Raw genomic sequence first — 19,335 nt, 5'->3', positions numbered from 1 at the left:
GAAAGTGAATTTAGAATAATAGTCATAAAATTAATCACTGGGCTTGAAAACAGTATAGAGGACAGCAGAGAATCTCTTGCTACAGAGATCAAGGGACTAAGGAACAGTCAGGAGGAGCTGAAAAACGCTTTAGACGAAATGCAAAACAAAATGGAAACGACGACGGCTCGGATTGAAGAGGCAGAGGAGAGAATAGGTGAACTAGAAGACAAAGTTATGGAAAAAGAGGAAGCTGAGAGAAAGAGAGATAAAAAAAATCCAGGAGTATGAGGGGAAAATTAGAGAACTAAGTGATACACTAAAAAGAAATAATATATGCATAATTGGTATCCCAGAGGAGGAAGAGAGAGGGAAAGGTGCTGAAGGGGTACTTGAAGAAATAATAGCTGAGAACTTCCCTGAACTGGGGAAGGAAAAAGGCATTGAAATCCAAGAGGCACAGAGAACTCCCTTCAGACGAAACTTGAATCGATCTTCTGCACGACATATCATAGTGAAACTGACAAAATACAAGGATAAAGAGAAAATTCTGAAAGCAGCAAGGGATAAACGTGCCCTCACATATAAAGGGCGAACTATAAGTTTCGTAAATGATCTCTCTTTTGAAACTTGGCAGGCCAGAAAGGCTTGGCACGATATCTTCAGTATGCTGAACAGAAAAAATATGCAGCCGAGAATCCTTTATCCAGCAAGTCTGTAATTTAGAATAGAAGGAGAGATAAAGGTCTTCCCAAACAAAAACTGAAGGAATTCGTCACCACTAAACCATCCCTACAAGATATCCTAAGGGGGATCGTGTGAGACAAAGTACCAGAGACATCACTACAATCATAAAACATACAGACATCACAATGACTCTAAACCCATATCTTTCTATGATAACACTGAATGTAAATGGATTAAATGCGCCAACCAAAAGACATAGGGTATCAGAATGGATAAAAAAACGAGACCCATCTATTTGCTGTCTACAAGAGACTCATTTTAGACCTGAGGACACCTTTAGATTGAGAGTGAGGGGATGGAGAACTATTTATCATGCTACTGGAAGCCAAAAGAAAGCTGGAGTAGCCATACTTATATCAGAAAAACTAGACTTTAAATTAAAGGCTGTAACAAGAGATGAAGAAGGGCATTATATAATAATTACAGGGTCTACCCATCAGGAAGAGCTAACAATTAAAATGTCTATGCGCTGAATACCAGAGCCCCCAAATATATAAAAACAATTACTCATAACCATAAGCAACCTTATTGATAAGAATGTGGTAATTGCAGGGGACTTTGACACCCCACTTACAGAAATGGATAGATCATCTAGACACACGATCAATAAAGAAACAAAGGCCCTGAATGATACATTGGATCAGATGGATTTGACAGATATATTTAGAACTCTGCATCCCAAAGCAACAGAATATACTTTCTTCTCGAGTGCACATGGAACATTCTCCAAGATAGATCATATACTGGGTCACAAAACAGCCCTTCATAAGTTCACAAGAATTGAAATTATACCAGGCATACTTTCAGACCACAATGCTATGAAGCTTGAAATCAACCACAGGAAAAAGTCTGGAAAACCTCCAAAAGCATGGAGGTTAAAGAACACCCTATTAAAGAATGAGCAGGTCAACCAGGAAATTAGAGAAGAAATTAAAAAAATATATGGAAACAAGTGAAAATGAAAATACAACAATCCAAACGCTTTAGGATGCAGCGAAGGCAGTCCTGGGAGGAAAATACATTGCAATCCAGGCCTATCTCAAGAAACAAGAAAAATCCCAAATACAAAATCTAACAGCACATCTAAAGGAAATAGAAGCAGAACAGCAAAGGCAGCTTAAACCCAGCAGAAGAAGAGAAATAATAAATATCAGAGCAGAAATAAACAATATAGAATCTAAAAAATCTGTAGAGCAGATCAACGAAACCAAGAGTTGGTTTTTTGAAAAAATAAACAAAATTGACAAACCTCTAGCCAGGCTTCTCAAAAAGAAAAGGGAGATGACCCAAATCGATAAAATCATGAATGAAAATGGGATTATTACAACCAATCCCTCAGAGATACAAACAATTATCAGGGAATACTATGAAAAATTATATGCCAACAAATTGGACAACCTGGAAGAAATGGACAAATTCCTAAACACCCACACTCTTCCAAAACTCAATCAGGAGGAAATAGAAAGCTTGAACAGACCCATAACCAGCGAAGAAATTGAATTGGTTATCAAAAATCTCCCAACAAATAAGAGTCCAGGACCAGATGGCTTCCCAGGGGAGTTCTACCAGACGTTTAAAGCAGAGATAATACCTATCCTTCTCAAGCTATTCGAAGAAATTCAAAGGGAAGGAAATCTTCCAGACTCATTCTATGAAGCCAGTATTACTTTGATTCCTAAACCAGACAGAGACCCAGTAAAAAAAGAGAACTACAGGCCAATATCCCTGATGAATATGGATGCAAAAATTCTCAATAAGATACTAGCAAATCGAATTCAACAGCATATAAAAAGAATTATTCACCATGATCAAGTGGGATTCATTCCTGGGCTACAGGGCTGGTTCAACATTCGCAAATCAATCAACGTGATACATCACATTAATAAAAAAAAAAAAAAGATAAGAACCATATGATCCTGTCAATCGATGCAGAAAAGGCCTTTGACAAAATCCAGCACCCTTTCTTAATCAAAACCCTTGAGAAAGTCGGGATAGAAGGAACATACTTAAACATCATAAAAGCCATTTATGAAAAGCCCACAGCTAACATCATCCTCAATGGGGAAAAACTGAGAGCTTTATCCCTGAGATCAGGAACAAGACAGGGATGCCCACTCTCACCGCTGTTGTTTAATATAGTGTTGGAAGTTCTAGCATCAGCAATCACACAACAAAAGGAAATCAAAGGCATCAAAACTGGCAAGGATGAAGTCAAGCTTTCGCTTTTTGCAGATGACATGATATTATACATGGAAAATCCGATAGACTCCACCAAAAGTCTGCTAGAACTGATACATGAATTCAGCAAAGTTGCAGGATACAAAATCAATGTACAGAAATCAGTTGCATTCTTATACACTAACAATGAAGCAACAGAAAGACAAATAAAGAAACTGATCCCATTCACAATGGCACCAAGAAGCATAAAATACCTAGGAATAAATCTAACCAAAGATGTAAAAGATCTGTATGCTGAATACTATAGAAAGCTTATGCAGGTAATTGATGAAGATATAAAGAAATGGAAAGACATTCCCTGCTCATGGATTGGAAGAATAAATATTGTCAAAATGTCAATACTACCCAAAGCTATCTACACTTTCAATGCAATCCCAATCAAAATTGCACCAGCATTCTTCTCAAAACTAAAACAAGCCATCCTAAAATTCATATGGAACCACAAAAGGCCCCGGTAAGCCAAAGTAATTTTGAAGAAGAAGACCAAAGCAGGAGGCATCACAATCCCAGACTTTAGCCTCTACTACAAAGCTGTCATCATCAAGACAGCATGGTATTGGCACAAAAACAGACACATAGACCAATGGAATAGAATAGAAACCCCAGAACTAGACACACAAACGTATGGCCAACTCATCTTTGACAAAGCAGGAAAGAACATCCAATGGAAAAAAGACAGTCTCTTTAACAAATGGTGCTGGGAGAACTGGACAGCAGCATGCAGAAGGTTGAAACTAGACCACTTTCTCACACCATTCACAAAAAGAAGCTCAAAATGGATAAAGGACCTGAATGTGAGACAAGAAACCATCAAAACCCTAGAGGAGAAAGCGGGAAAAGACCTCTCTGACCTCAGACGTAGCAATCTCTTACTCGACGCATCCCCAAAGGCAAGGGAATTAAAAGCAAAAGTGAATTACTGGGACCTTATGAAGATCAAAAGCTTCTGCACAGCAAAGGAAACAACCAACAAAACTAAAAGGCAACCAACGGAATGGGAAAAGATATTTGCAAATGACATATCGGACAAAGGGCTAGTATCCAAAATCTATGCAGAGCTCACCAAACTCCACACCCAAAAAACAAATAACCCAGTGAAGAAATGGGCAGAAAACATGAATAGACACTTCTCTAAAGAAGACATCCGGATGGCCAACAGGCACATGAAAAGATGCTCAACTTCGCTCCTTATCAGGGAAATACAAATCAAGACCACACTCAGATACCACCTCACGCGAGAGTGGCCAAAATGAACAAATCAGGAGACTATAGATGCTGGCGAGGATGTGGAGAAACGGGAACCCTCTTGCACTGTTGGTGGGAATGCCAATTGGTGCAGCCACTCTGGAAAGCAGGGTTGAGGTTCCTCAGAAAATTAAAAATAGACCTACCCTATGACCCAACAATAGCACTGCTAGGAATTTACCCAAGGGATACAGGAGTACTGATGCATAGGGGCACTTGTACCCCAATGTTTACAGCAGCACTCTCAACAATAGCCAAATTATGGAAAGAGCCTAAATGTCCATCAACTGATGAATGGATAAAGAAATTGTGGTTTATATACACAATGGAGTACTGCATGGCAATGAGGAAAACGAAATATGGCCCTTAGTAGCAATGTGGATGGAACTGGAGAGTGTGATGCTAAATGAAATAAGCCATACAGAGAAAGACAGATACCATATGTTTTCACTCTTATGTGGATCCTGAGAAGCTTAACAGAAACCCATGGAGGAGGAGAAGGAAAAAAAAAAAGAGGTTAGAGTGGGAGATAGCCGAAGCATAAGAGACTGTTGAAAACTGAGAACAAACTGAGGGTTGATGGGGGGTGGGAGGGAGGGCAGGGTGGGTGATGGGTATTGAGGAGGGCACCTTTTGGGATGAGCACTGGGTGTTGTATGGAAACCAATTTGACAATAAATTTCATATATTGAAAATAAAATAAAATAAAAATATATAAAATTACTAGTAAATAAATAAATAAATAAATAAGAAATATGGTGTGGGCAGGGGTCTGCACTGGTCTTATTGGTGAAGGGCTTACCAAGCTGGAATTGAGGCAAGTTTGATTGAGAAGGTCAGTTCCAGAGCACCAGAGTGTGGGACCTGGTTTAAGCAAGTTAGGCAGCCAGTGTAGGGCCACGGTGCCCTCTGTAGTTGGCCCTGTGTTTGTACTGAGTGGCAAATGAGGGCAATGTTGATAGCCAGCTCCTCTGTCCTCAGAGAGGCATTTTCCTGAACTCTGACTCTCATGGAGGTACTCCAGGAAGAGGGAGTAATCTCCCCCTGTGTGCCCCAAGCATTCTTCAAATCACTTTTCCCATGCCATCTGCCCCTTGGTTGTTTGCCTGCCATCTCTCCAGAATTAGGGCAGTACACTCAGGTCGCTATCATAGCCAAGCACACCAACATTTAACCCTCCCCTCCAGTTGCAAGAACTCATGAAAATCAGCTCCTCTAATTTTACCAGTCAATGGCTTTGGGGAAATGTTCTCCTTGTGCATTCCCCTGTGCTCTCCTCTCTCTCTTGCCTTTCTTCATGATCATGCCCCTTCCCCTCTGCAGCACCTGCCATCTATTTTTTTCTCACAAACCATGTCTCTGCACCTCTACCTTCCTCAATGTGGCTTCTTCTCTGCCTTTAGTTGTGGAGTTTGCTCTGTCAGTCTTCAGGTTGATTTCTGGGGTATTTATAATGATTTGATAGTTATCTAGCTGTGCTTGAGGGATGAGATGAGCCTAGAGTCCTCCTATTCTAGCGCCATCTTAGCTCCTCCATGATAACACCCTTAGTTGCCCATATGTCTATTTCCCTATAATGTTCTGCAGGCCATAAGTACTTTTAGTGGTTTTTTTTCACTTAATATTTTAATTGTAACTTTTTAAATTAATTTTTGAAGTTTATTTATTTTTGGTAGAGAGAGAGATAGGGAGGGAAAAACAGAGAGAGAAGGAGAAAGAGAATCCCAAACAGGTTCTGCACTGTCAACTCAGAGCCTGACGTGGGTCTCTAACTCACAAACCATGCGATCATGATCTGAGCTGAAATCAAGAGTCAGATGCTTCACCAACTGAGCCACCCAGGTGCCCCATTACTTAATATTATTTTATTTTATTTTGTATTTATTTTTTTAATTTTTTTAACGTTTATTTATTTTTGAGACAGAGAGAGACAGAGCATGAACGGGGGACGGGCAGAGAGAGAGGGAGACACAGAATCAGAAGCAGGCTCCAGGCTCTGAGCCATCAGCCCAGAACCCGACGCGGGGCTCGAACTCACGGACCGCGAGATCGTGACCTGAGCTGAAGTCGGATGCTTAACCGACTGAGCCACCCAGGCGCCCCACTTAATATTATTTTAAATGCATGTATATTTTTTAACTTTCCCCAAATCCTTGTCAGTTCATGTGTAATATTTACTGGTTAAGTGCTTATAAAAATTGGTTTGCTTATTCTTTGTGCTGGGTTCGAGTATTTGCTATTAAGAAGCATGTTTTCGTTCTGAATGTTTTTCCTATTTTGGGGAGGGGTTAATTCCCTTGGGCCTATTCCCCAACGTGGATCAACTGGATCCATAAGTATAAACTATGTCTTATGTATGATTTTGCATCCACATTTTCCAGAATTCTTTATGGCTATGTAGATAGAATTAGCCCGGTGTACACTGCTACCAGCAATGTGTAAGTGCATCCATGTCATAAACTCCTGCCAGAACCATTTCATAAATAATTATGTATATTTATTTTGTACTGACTGACCTGGAAACCAGAGACATAGAGGCAGGGAGGCAAGTTGGAATACTGCTACCATAGTCAAGGTCTAAGTAAAAAAGACCTGAGTTTTGGTAATTACAAAACTAACAGATTCAAATTCATTATAAAACATTGACTAAGTGCCTATTATGTGCCAGGCCTGTACTAAATATATTAGTGCTTAATTTTTTTTAAGTTTATTTACTTTGAAACAAAAAGAGAGAGGAGCAAGAACACATGCATATGAGTGGGGGACAGGCAGAGAGAGAATCCCAAGCAGGCTCCGCACTGTCAGTGCATAGCTGAACTGTGAGATCATAACCTGAGCCGAAATCGAAAGTCAGATGCTCAACTGACTGAGCCACCCCGGCACCCTAGTACCTAATTAATTTTTTTTATCTTTGTACGTTAAAGTATTATTGGTCTTCATTATATAGATGAGGAAACTAAGAATTATCAAATTGATATAACATACCCTAGGTCACACAAATAGAAGTTCTAGAGCTGGGTTTCAAACATAGAGTTTCTGAAGGATTAAGCTGCTGAGAGAATGAAAAGCAAAACAAAACAAAAACAAACAAACAAAACAAAACCAAAATCAACCAACCAAAAAAAAAAAAAAACAATAGAAAGAAAGGAAAACAAATGCATAGTTGTTAGTGACCAAAAGTAAGTGGGGGCCAAGGGAGGTAGCCAAGATAACTCCAATATTGGGTGCCTATTCATGAATAGTGTTCCAGTTGGCTAACCACTCAAGTTCTTGGTGGTGTTCTCTTTCAGGAGACTCTGACAGTTTCAGCAAAGTGCGGCCTCTAGGAGAAAAGCCAACCATTGTCCGTCCTCCAGTGAGGCCTCCAGATCCTCCGTGCCGGGCAGCTACTCCCCAAAAGCCAGAACCAAAGCCAGATATTGTGGTTAGCAATGCAGGGAGAATCTCATCTTCTGTGTAAGTAGAGTTGTTCCTCATCCTTGACCTAAAGCTCATGTTAGGCCATCAGGAGTTCTTTCAGGATCACCATTATGATTATGAAGAGTATACAGTCTACAACCCCAGGGCTTCATTCACTTAATAGTCTAGGGAAATGTCACAGACAAGTCCTGTTTGGCGTGTAGCACTCATCACTCAAGGCTGACAGATTTCACTAAAACTGCCCTGATCTCTGTAGGGTGATAAGATTACCTTCTGTTTTCATGTTCCCTCTGGAAATTTTTTGTATTTTCTTGTTATTGCTACTGGTTTTTAAAGTAATTTAATTAACAGATTTATTTATTGTACTTGTGCCTTTAGGCTTTTTTTTAAATATCAAGGGTATGATTTTTAAAAATATTCCAAAATGGGGGCGCCTGGGTGGCTCAGGTTGGCTGGGCACCCGACTTAGGCTCAGGTTGTGATCTCGCAGTTTGTGAGTTCAAGCCCCATGTCAGGCTCTGTGCTGACAGCTCAGAGCCGAGAGCCTGCTTTGGATTCTGTGTCTTCCTCTCTCTATGCCCCTCCCCTGCTCATGCTCTGTCTCTCTCTGTCTCAAAAGTAAATAAAACATTTTTAAAAATCTTCCAAAATGTCTCAGATTCTCCAGAGAACCTCTTGCAAAGTAGGAACTGAGCTGATTTCTAGCAGTTTTTCCTGAGGTGGGACTGGAAGCCAAGGAACCAGGCATAGAGTGGCTAAGGTAGGAGCATAGCAGCTCTCACAGATCAGCCTTTCATGGCCACAGTTAGCCTGACTGGTCTCTCTTCAGCCAGTGCTTGGGATCCCTCTCATATACTGCCTCCTGGTATTCCTTTTTCTCATGTCTCTTGTTTTCCATAATTGTAAAATGGGGGAAATAAGAAAAAGGAAGACTCTACCATGTTAATTAAGTAGCTAAGTGTATTTACAAAAATGGCAAAAATTTATACTTTGAAACCAAGGACTTGTTTCACTTGTTTCTCACAAGAATAGCCTGAACCAACAACATACTCAGACCATTCTGAACCAAGGGAAAGCAAAGGGCATTAGGCATAGCCTTGCAGTAGCTTATGGTCTCTGAGTCATTTCACATTCTGATGCTTGGGTTTCTTCTCAGACCCACGTCCTTTGCAAGCTAAGGCAGACCCTTCAATTGGTGCCCATCTGGTTTACAGTTTTTGTGTTGCTCATTGTCTATTGGTTCTCATATGTATTCCAGAGAAACTCATGGGACTTGATTGGCTTCTGTTTGCAGGGTGGCTTCCAGGACCAGGTTCTTTGAAACAGCTTCCCAAAAAACAGGAAGGTAAGACATATAAGTGACAGAAGAACCAAGTTACTTTTTATTTAATGGATCATGAGCATTTCATTTCCTGTCTTACATTTTGTTTTTCTGTTTCTCTGTAGCTGTCTCTGTCTTTCTGTCCCTTTCTCTCTCCTAGTTCTCTCTGTCTCCTCATCTCTCACCCTGTACATTTGTCTTTGTCTATATACATGTGTGTTTCTCTTTGTTATTTATTTGTCTCTCTCACACTTTCCTTCTCTCTGTCTTTGTCATTCTCAGTCTTTTTCTCTCTTTGTGTTTTTCTACTTATATCTCTGTTTCTGTCTTTGTCTCTCTGTCTCCTATCTGTATATTTCACTCTTTTTCTGTCTTTCTCCATGTCTCTCTTTGCCTATTTCTGTATCTGTTGTGCCATTGAGTCTCTGGCACTGTTTTCCATTTCTTCTTACTCCTCCTTCTCCTCCACCTCCTCCTCTTCTTTTCTTCTCTTTTCTTTTCTCTCTCTCTCTCTCTCTCTCTCTCTCTCTCTCTGACACAGATATACAAACAGTACTCACATACTAAGTAACACTACAAAAAATATTACACTCAATGTAAGTCTTATTTTTTTGTTAGTTTACTTATTTAGACTCTATTATATTCTAAAAGAGCAACTGATAGGAATACACATAATGTAGCACTCTAACATAAGCAGCCTTAGAATAAGCAAACATTAGGTGGTATGATATAAATCACCTGGAAAAAATTGAGGGAACAAAAAACAAATAGATTTGCCTTAAACTCCAGACCCATTAAAACAGAATCTCCAGGAGTGGGACCTGAGTATATGTTTCTTTTTTCTCTTCTTCTCTTCTCTTCTCTTCTCTTCTCTTCTCTTCTCTTCTCTTCTCTTCTCTTTTCTCTTTTCTCTTTTCTCTTTTCTCTTTTCTCTTTCTTCTCTTCTCTTCCTTTCCTTTCCTTTCCTTTCCTTTCCTTTTATTTCCTCTTTCTTTCTTTCTTTTCCTTCCTTCCTTCCATTTTGTTTTTAAAACTTCTAAGGTATTGATACAGATTGTCCAGAGTCTGGCATCTGAGACCCTTTAGGCTATAACATCTAGATAAATGGCTGCATAGCCTTTAAGGACTTTTTTGTGAGTTTGCTCAATGTTGCTTATCAGAGAGTTTGAAATTGTGATTCCTGATGGGTGATAAGAGTATAGCTTTTCTAGGCAGTCAGTTAAAAGAACAATGTGCCTTTACCGGCACTGGAGCTGGGGTATGCTTAACACTATTTAGTCAACGCTGTGAGACCTAACTCACCAGGACATGACCCTGCACAGCAAGTCACCCTAGTTCTGCTTGGCAGTCAGCCATTAGACCAGGTCAAATTCTCCTTTGACAATAATTTACCATTTATTCTACCATAACAGATAAAAATGATGTTACAGTCCCAGATTTCTCTTCCAATACAATAAAATTATTACCTAGGATGTTTTTAAGACAGGCTTAGTCAAATGTCCCTCTTGAAAAAAAATAAGAGAGAGAGACAGAGACAGAGAGACTCTTAATATAGCACCTGCCTGTGAGCAGGATCACATCCTATTTCCTTGGTGATTCTTCCTCCCTCCCTAAAATAAGCCATATGAGAAATAACTACCAAGGAAATGTAATGAAGTAAACTAGAATTAACAGAATGAAATGGGTACATCTAAAGGAAAGCTTTTTTACAGGGTACTTGCATGATTCAGTGGGTTACGCATCCAACTTTAGCTCAGGTTGAGCATCCAACTTTGGCTCAGTTCATTATCTCAAGGTTCTTGGGTTCAAGTGCCACGTTGGGCTCTGTGCTGACAGCTCAGAGCCTGGAGTCTGCTTTGGATTCTGTGTCTCCCTCTCTCTCTGCCCCCTTTCCACTCACACTCTGCCTCTCTTGCTCTCAAAAATAAACATTAAAACATTTTTTAAAAGGAAAACTTTTTTAGAGGAAGTGATATCTAAGTTAGAGCTTAAAAGATGAGTAGAAATACACCAAAACATATAAAGAATTCATTGGTAGCCTTGGACAGGGAACTGAGACAATTAGAATTTGTAAGAGGCATGAACAAAGTCCAATAGAATCTTGAAGGCAGGCCAGCTTCTAAAAGGAAATTATAGCCAAACTGATGTTGAGAGTATGGAAACATTGTCTGAGCTACTGTCACTACTGGCTGAGCTATGTCAGCTATGTCAGCTACTGCTCAGGGAATTCCTGAACCAACTTACAACATGAGAGGGCTGTAGCCAAACCAGGCATTTCAAGGTAGAGAACAACTCTACTTATCCTATGTTTAGGCTTCTGGAACCTAGATTTAATTCTGTACTTTACCTCCAGATTCCATCTTGGCAGAGGTGTGGGCAACACCGAAATGGATACACCTATCCTCCAGTGTGTCATGAGCCATAGAGACATACTCTGTATCCACAGGTTCCTCCCATTTAGTATCCACGTAGAAAAAACAACACTTCTGTCTAGGCTCCCACCTTGTAACCCCCACTTGTATTAGTACATCTACATCAGTACCATCTATAGACATTGTTGAAAAGCTCTTCTCTCATCTCTGATGGAAATAATCATCTGTTTATCCTTTGTTTATCCTCCTTTTTGCTTCCCATTTGTACCCCTGACTGTAGCCTGACATTTGAATCACCTCACTTCCTCATTCATCTCCTTTCTATAACCAATAAAAAATTAAATCTCAAATGACAGTGAGAAGTGGTTCATCAAGAAGAGAAGGGAGGGGCAGATAGTTCAGCAAGGCAGACAGTTTATGCAAGACAAGTTCAGTAAGTCATTAGTGTTCCACTTTGGCTACAATGTGGGGGTGAGAAGAGGGAAACTTACTTGGAGGTGAGGCCAGAAAGATACTTTGGGGCCAGATTTTAAGACCCTATATGACATACAAAGGGTTTTGGTCTTTATACTATACTCTATGATGAGTCATGGAACTTTTAAACATGACAATGCATAGTCTGAGATGACTGAATTGTAAAAAAATCATTCTAGCAGTACTGAGAAAGATAGATGGGAGAGTAAAGACTGGAGATAGAGAGACTAATTAGGATGATAATCATCATGGCAACCGTTAATGAGGCCTTAACCTATGACATTGCCAATACAATGGAATAAAATGGACAGTTTTGAAATAGACACAATGAGACCTTGCTGATTTTTCAAACATGGAGCATTGGAGAAGGATTAAGAGGGGGTAAAAGTCTATTCTAGAAAATTAAGTGTATGATAACAATAATTAGTCATGGAGGAACAACTTTTGTGGGAAAGTGTTGCTCCCCTCAATTTTGGACACAGTGATTTTAAGACCCTGTGGAATATCCAGAAAGAAATATCCAGTGGGGGTTGAGAGGAAGATAGGAGCGGAGTAGGAGGACCTGCGGCTCACCCATCCCACAAACACAACTAGATAACTAAAAATCATCCTAAATGCCCCCAGAAATAGACAGGAAGACTGACAGAAAAAAATCTACAAATAAAGGTAGGAAATAGTCCACACTGAAGAAGGTAGGAAGTGTGGAGAGGGCGTTTAGGGGAGAAATGGATCACTGGTATGTGCAGGGGAGGGATCAGTGCTCACAGAGAAGGGCAAGAGATAGAGGATCACAGAAGAATGCACAAGGAGAACATTTCCCCAGGGTTGTTGGCTTGGAAAATGAAAATGGCTGAATTTTTTGAGTTCTTGCAACAAGTGGGGCTTAAAGCATGTAGTTTTAAGGGAGAGTGGACTTTGCTGTGATAGAGGCTGGGGGCACTGCGCTGCTCCTATAAAGAAGGCAGTATACACCCCCAAGTCTCATAGTGTGGAAACAACTATCTGAAAAACACCTGGGACATACGGGGGAAGATTATTTGCTCCTCTCAGAGTGCTTCCCTCAGAGTCAGTGTGCGTGGAGGCACCTCTCCAAGGACAAGGGAGATAGTTGGTGCCATTTCTCCCATTCACACCCCTCAGCATAAACACAGAGCCACCTGCAATAAGCATCATAGCACCAACACTAAGCTTCCTAGCCTGCTTACACCAGGTCCCTCACCCCTGTGCTCTGGAGGTACTGCCCTTCTAGGTCAAGCTTGTATCAGGCGCAGCATGGTGAGGCCCTTCCCTAGAAGACCACCAGAAAGCCCTGTCCACATTGCATCTCCTGACCAGAGCATTCTGCAGGGCTTCATTTCTATTGGAAGTAGCATCATGTCTCATTTCACGAGCACACCTAGTTAAACCTCACCACATTAAGACCAGGGACCAAACACTGTCCAATGTAGGCAAGGAAAATGTCTGCAGGGGACTGGCCTGAAGGATGGAGCACCTAAAACACAACAGAAAGCATGCAGCACACACAAGAGACACTTTGTAAAGCTCCAGGCCATGGACAGTGTGGGGCGAAGGGAGGGAGGGTTCGTGTTCACTTCTGGAGCAAGAGCTCACTGCTGCTCTGGCTTTCAGTCATACTTTCCCTAGTAAAAAAAGACACCTGCAGATCTCAGGGAGGCGGGACTTGGTATAAGCAGCTCACCCTCTGCTGTGTGGGCTATGCCACTAGCTGATGTCCCTCATTGCTCATATGATGGATGTAAAATGGTGTTAGCCCACTCTCTTTCCCAGCGAGGTGACTTTGCTTCCACCTCTGTTCAGGAAGCCCTCACAGAAGAGTGAACAATCTCCCCTCTTGTGTCCCAGGCTTCCATCAGATCCCTACCTTCACCCTGTTTACTGACCTTCTGTCCACCCAGCAGTGCAGTGCTGCTGTGTTTTATCTCAGGCCCATGGCTGGGTTTCAAAACTGCAAATTTTAGGGACTTGGTGTGGCAGGGACCCACACTGATTCTCTAGGAGGGACTCACTGCTCTCTGCTGGTACCAGTTTGTCCCAGAAAAATAGTCACATGATCACACAGGGGCTTGGATTTTATGGTAAAGTTTAACAAAAAGCCCTCATCCAGGTTAGCTGCCCTCAGCAGCCTTTATGTTAATGAATGGGACAGCTCAATGGTGCCCACTGGCTCCTTTGTCCCTTGAGAGGCAGTGCCACCTCTTCTAAATGCAGTCCAAGAAGAGGAACTTCTTCTCTCAGTCTAACCCAGGAGATCCTCAGAGAACACTGACTACTTTCTGGCTTTTGGCCTCCTTCTCCACAGGAGCAACACTATACCCACCAGGCTTGACCCTGGTGATGGTGCAGACTTCTAAAACTTCAGACTATCAGCTTGGCTGCTTGTAAAGACTGGCTATAATCAGCTCCTCTTGTATTCCCAAGTCACTTGTTTTGGGGAAGTGTTTTTCTTCTGCAACCCCCTTGCATACTGCTTTATCTTTCATTTTGCCTCTCTCTCTCTTTCGCTTTGTCTATCTCTCCTCTCTCTGTGATCAGGGCTCCCTCCTCTCTGCAGCACCCACGATTCTTTTCTAGCCCCCAAATCACATCTCCAAACTTCCTACCTTCCATAATATTGCCTCTTTTCTCCCTCTAGTTGTGTAGTTTGTTCTCTCAGTCCTCAGATGGATTTCCTGGGTGTTCAGAATGATTTGATAATTACCTATGTTCAAGGGATGAGGCAAGCATAAGATCCTCATACTACTCTGCCATCTTAACTCCTCCTATCAATTAATAAAATTGATAAGCCTCTAGCCAGCCTTACCAAAAAGAAAAGAGAAAAGACACAAACAAAATCACAAATGATAGAGGAGAAATAACAACCAACACCACAGAAATACAAACACTTAGAATATTATGAAAAACTATATGCCAACAAATTGGACAAACTGGAAGAAATGGATAAATTCCTAGAAACATAAATTACCAAAAATGAAACAGGAAGAAATAGAAAACTTGAACATACTGATAATCAGCAAAGACATTGAATCAGTAATCAAAAATCTCCCAGCAAACAAAAGTCCAGGGCCAGATGGCTTCATGGGGAAATTCTACCAAACATTAAAGAAAGAATTAATACCTATTTTTCCACAAGCTGTTCCAAAAAATAGAAAAAGAAGGAAAACCTAGGAAGTCATTCTATAGGGCCACAACATTACCTGAATACCAAAACCAGAATAAGACTCCACTAAAAGAGAAGTACAGGCCACTATCCTTGATGAAGATAGATGCAGAAATTCTCAATAAAATGCTAGCAAACCAAATCTAACAGTACATTAAAAGAATCATTCACCACAATCAAGTAGGATTCATTCCTGGGCTTCAAAGGTAGTTCAATATTCACAATTCAATCAATACTGTATACCACATTATTAAAAGAAATAAGAAGAACTATATGATTTTTTCAATAGATGCAGGGAAAGCATTTCACAATGTATAACATCATTCACTAAATACCCTCAACAAAAGTTGGGTTACAGGGAACATATCTCAACATAATAAAAGCCATACAAGAAACCCACAGCTAATATCATCCTCTATGGCGAAAAACTGAGAGCTTTTCCTCTGTGGTCAAGAATTAGGGATTCCACTCTCACTGTTATTTAACATAGTACTGGAAGTTCTACCCACAGCAAGCACACAGCAAAAAGAAATAAAAGGCAACAAAATCATCAAAGAAGAAGCCAAACTTCCACTCTTTGCAGATGACATGATACTCTGTATAGAAAACTCAAAAGACTGATACACAAATTCAATATAGATGCAGGATACAAATTCAACATAGAGAAATCTGTTGAATTTATATGCACCAGTAATGAAGCAGCTGAGAGAGAAATCAAGGTATCAATCCCATTTACAATTTCACCAAAAACCATAAGACACATAGGAATAAACTTAACCAAAGAGGTAAACAGTCTGTACTCTGAAACTATAAAACACTGATGAAAGAAATTGAGGACACAAAGAAATGGAAAAACATTCCATGTCCATCAATTGGAGGAACAAGTATTGTGAAAATGTCTATATTACCCAAAGCAATCTACACACTTAATGCAATTCCTATCTAAATACCACCAGCATTTTTCAGAGAGCCAGAACAAACAATCCTAAAATTTGCATGGAACCACAAAAGACCCTGAACGGCCAAAGCAACCTTGAAAAAGAAAAGTAAATCTGCTAGTATCACAATTCTGGAGCTTAAGTTATATTACAAATCTGTAGTGATTAAGATAGTATGGTATTGGCACAAAAATAGACACATAGATCAATGGATCAGGGATCAGAATAGAAACCTCAGAAATGAACCCACAACTATATGGTCAATAAAACAGGAAAGAATTTCCAATGTGAAAAAGACAGTCTCTTCAACAATCAGTGTTGGGGAAACTGGACAGCAACATGCAAAATAGTGAAACTAGACCACTTTCTTACACCATACACAAAAATAAATTCAAAATGGATCAAAGACCTAAATGTGAGAGAGGAAACCATTAAAATCCTAGAGGAGAACACAGGCAGTAACCCCTTTGGCATCAGCCATAGCAACTTCTTCCTAGATATGTCTCCTGAGGCAAGAGAAATAAAAAATAAACTATTGGGACTTCATCAAAATAAAAACCTACACAGTGAAGGAAACAATAAACAAAACTAAAAGGCTGAAAGAGAGCCTACTGAATGGGAGAAGATATTTGCACATATCATATCTGATAAAAATTAGTATCCAAAATATATTTTAAAAAACTTATGAAACTCAACACCCAAAAAATGAACAATACATTTAAAAAAGTGGGTAGAAGATAGGAATAGACACTTTTCCAAAGAAGACATACATATGGTCAACATATGCATAAAAATATGCTCAATATCACTCAACATCAGATGGAAATCAAAACTACAGTGAGATATCACCTCACACATGTCTGAATGAATCAACAACACCAGAAACAACAGGTGTTGATGAAGATGTGGAGAAAGGGGAACCCTCATGCAATTTTGGTGGGAATGCAAACTGGTACAGCCACTCTGGAAAACAGTATGTAGGTTCATCAAATGGTAAGAATAGAACTACCCTATGGTCCAGCAATTGCACTACTAGGTATTTGTCCAAAGGATACAAAAATACTGATTCGAAGCGGCACATGCACTCCAATGTTTATAGCCGCATTATCAACAATAGCCAAATTATGGAAAGAGCCCTAATGTCCTTCAACTGATGAATAAATAGATAATGAAGAGATGGTATATATAGAATGGCATATTACTCAGCTATATAAAGGAATTATATCTTGGCATTTACAACAACATAGATGGAGCTGGAGAGTATTACGATAAGAGAAATAAGTCAGAGAAACGCAACTACCATATGATTTCACTAATATGTGGAATTTAAGAAAACAAGCAAAGGGGGGAAATTGGAGATAGAGAGACAAATGAAGAAACAGACTTAATTATAGACAACAAACCGGTGGTTACCAGAAGAGAAGGGGGTAGGGGATGTTGTAAATACATTGTGGGGATTAAGGAAACACTTGTGATGAGCACCAGGTGTTTTATGGAAATGTTGAATTACTGTATTGTACACCTGAAATTATTATTATACTGTGTGTTAGCTAACTGGAATTTAAATAAAAAATAAAAAAAAAGAAATGTCCAGTAGGTAACTGCAACTTAGACTAGTAGCTGAGGTTGAATCCACAGAGATTTAGGGGTAGAACTGTTGAATACAGCCACTGTGCAACTTCACGGGACATTTACATATACTACGATGTGAATAGTGGCCCCTTGGTGGGTTCTCAGTATTTGGTGGTGATTTAAACCATGAATGGGAGTAAGATCACTCAGGAAATAGGTATAAATAGACTTAGGAAAGGGCAGAAAAACAATGCTATGGAAATAGCCCTATTGTCATTCTATCTATTGTCTGGGATGTTCTGGCAAAACTATATAGGCCTTCATTCTTTAGGATTGTCTCTTCCCTCCAGCTCTTCCCAGACAAGGCTAGCTTAGTATGAATCTAAGCATATTAAGGGGCTGAGGAAAGTTGGTTTGGTCTTTAAGGCAAAGGGTGATTAATGTTTTGAATGGCATTCGCCATTCTCCCTTGTCCTTATCCCTATGAGAGATAATCACAGAATACAGGTTTTGGTCTTGGGCCAGTTTCTCTGGGCTCCCCTAGCCTCCCATTGCCTAAACACTAAAAGGATTATTCTGACACCTGAGAGATGTCTTTGTATTTAGGTTGCTGGGCTTTCTAAAACTGCTGAGAGGCATCCCAACTTATAAGCATAGATCTAGATGCTTTGAAACATTTGGATGGATTACTTCCCATTTTTCAAATGGACTCTTTGACACTGGCCTGGAAGGGTCACCCATCCCCTTGCTTTGCCTTTCCAGTTCTGATTTCTAGATACTTAGTGAAATATTTTTCCTCCTTTACCCACAGTTCTCAAGGAAGACTTCCTGGAGATGAGAGTTGAGGCCTCAGGTATGTATTCTTCACTCCTGGTTAAAAAACCTTATTAAATATAAGCCTTCTTTATGGAATTTGAGCTTTTGAGGACTTCAGTCTTGAGGGTCCACAGGGTAGGAGCTCCCTCCCTGTCTCAGTTCATGACCCTTACATTTACTGCCTTCTAATTCTGAGGTTCCCTGTGTTTTTAAGTCTCCTTCCTCTTTCCTTCCTTTCTCCTCCAACCAAACTACAGCAAGGTTTTACAAGTTGCCTTTGGATAAAGTTCATTAGAAATCCTAGACTGTGACATTTGGGGCAAGTACATTTCATTCTCTTAGCCTCAGTTTCCCAATCTGTACAATGAAAAGTTTGGAACTAACTCTGACATTCTTTCGGTCTATAAGAAAATCAGTAAGCTCTCTTTTGGTATTTTAGCAAGTACCATGAGTCCACTTCAGTATGATGTAGAGACTTCGCAGCTTTAGAACAAATCACTATTTAAGTCCTACCCCCAAAACTTTTATCCTTAGTCCTGTATATTTGTTTAATGCAAAATACTTCCACTTCCATTATGCAAAATACTTTCACTTCCATTATTTTATTTGATCCATATCAAATGCCAGAATAAGGAGAATAATATGTATTTTAACCTAGCCAATAAAGGAACTGAGGTTCACGGGCGCCTGGGTGGCTCAGTCAGTTAAGCATCTGACTCTTAATTTCAGCCCAGGTCATGATCTCATGATTTATGAGTTTGAGCCCCGCATCAGTCTCCTTACTGACAGTGCAGAACCTACTTGAGATTCTCTCTCTTAGCCCTTCCCCTTCTCTCTCTTTCTCTCTCAAAATAAATAAATAAACTTTAAAAAAGGAGCTGAGGTTCAGAGGGGATAAGTAACATGGTAAGGTCACAAGAGCCACAGAGATCACGGAATTTTTTTTTTCTCTACCAAGGAGTTCTAATCGGCTATCAGGTTGCTGGCATGACATTAACCAATATAAACATAAATGAGCTCTGGGTATCTGAAGAA

The 19,335-nt window shown here is 40.1% G+C and overlaps 1 protein-coding gene across 8 annotated transcripts in view; it reads left to right on the top strand.

The window, feature by feature from the left end:
* OPHN1 (oligophrenin 1) overlaps positions 1 to 19,335 on the top strand; it is a 541,657-nt gene that overhangs the window by 520,132 nt on the left and 2,190 nt on the right. For 5 of the 8 annotated variants that reach the window (XM_058713537.1, XM_058713536.1, XM_058713532.1 and 2 more), the window contains 2 exons: positions 8,924 to 8,974; positions 18,296 to 18,337. In XM_058713537.1, the coding sequence (XP_058569520.1) occupies positions 8,924 to 8,974; positions 18,296 to 18,337 (93 nt within the window). Of the gene's footprint in view, positions 1 to 7,499; positions 7,666 to 8,287; positions 8,390 to 8,923; positions 8,975 to 18,295; positions 18,338 to 19,335 lie in introns of those variants that run through there. The other 3 variants (XM_058713535.1, XM_058713534.1, XR_009257107.1) reach the window with 2 other exon arrangements.

Source organism: Neofelis nebulosa, chromosome X (genome assembly GCF_028018385.1).
Source record: "Neofelis nebulosa isolate mNeoNeb1 chromosome X, mNeoNeb1.pri, whole genome shotgun sequence".
In the NCBI taxonomy this organism is placed as follows: domain Eukaryota; kingdom Metazoa; phylum Chordata; class Mammalia; order Carnivora; family Felidae; genus Neofelis; species Neofelis nebulosa.
Note: the sequence above shows the minus strand (reverse complement) of the source record. Positions and strands in the feature narration are given on the sequence as shown.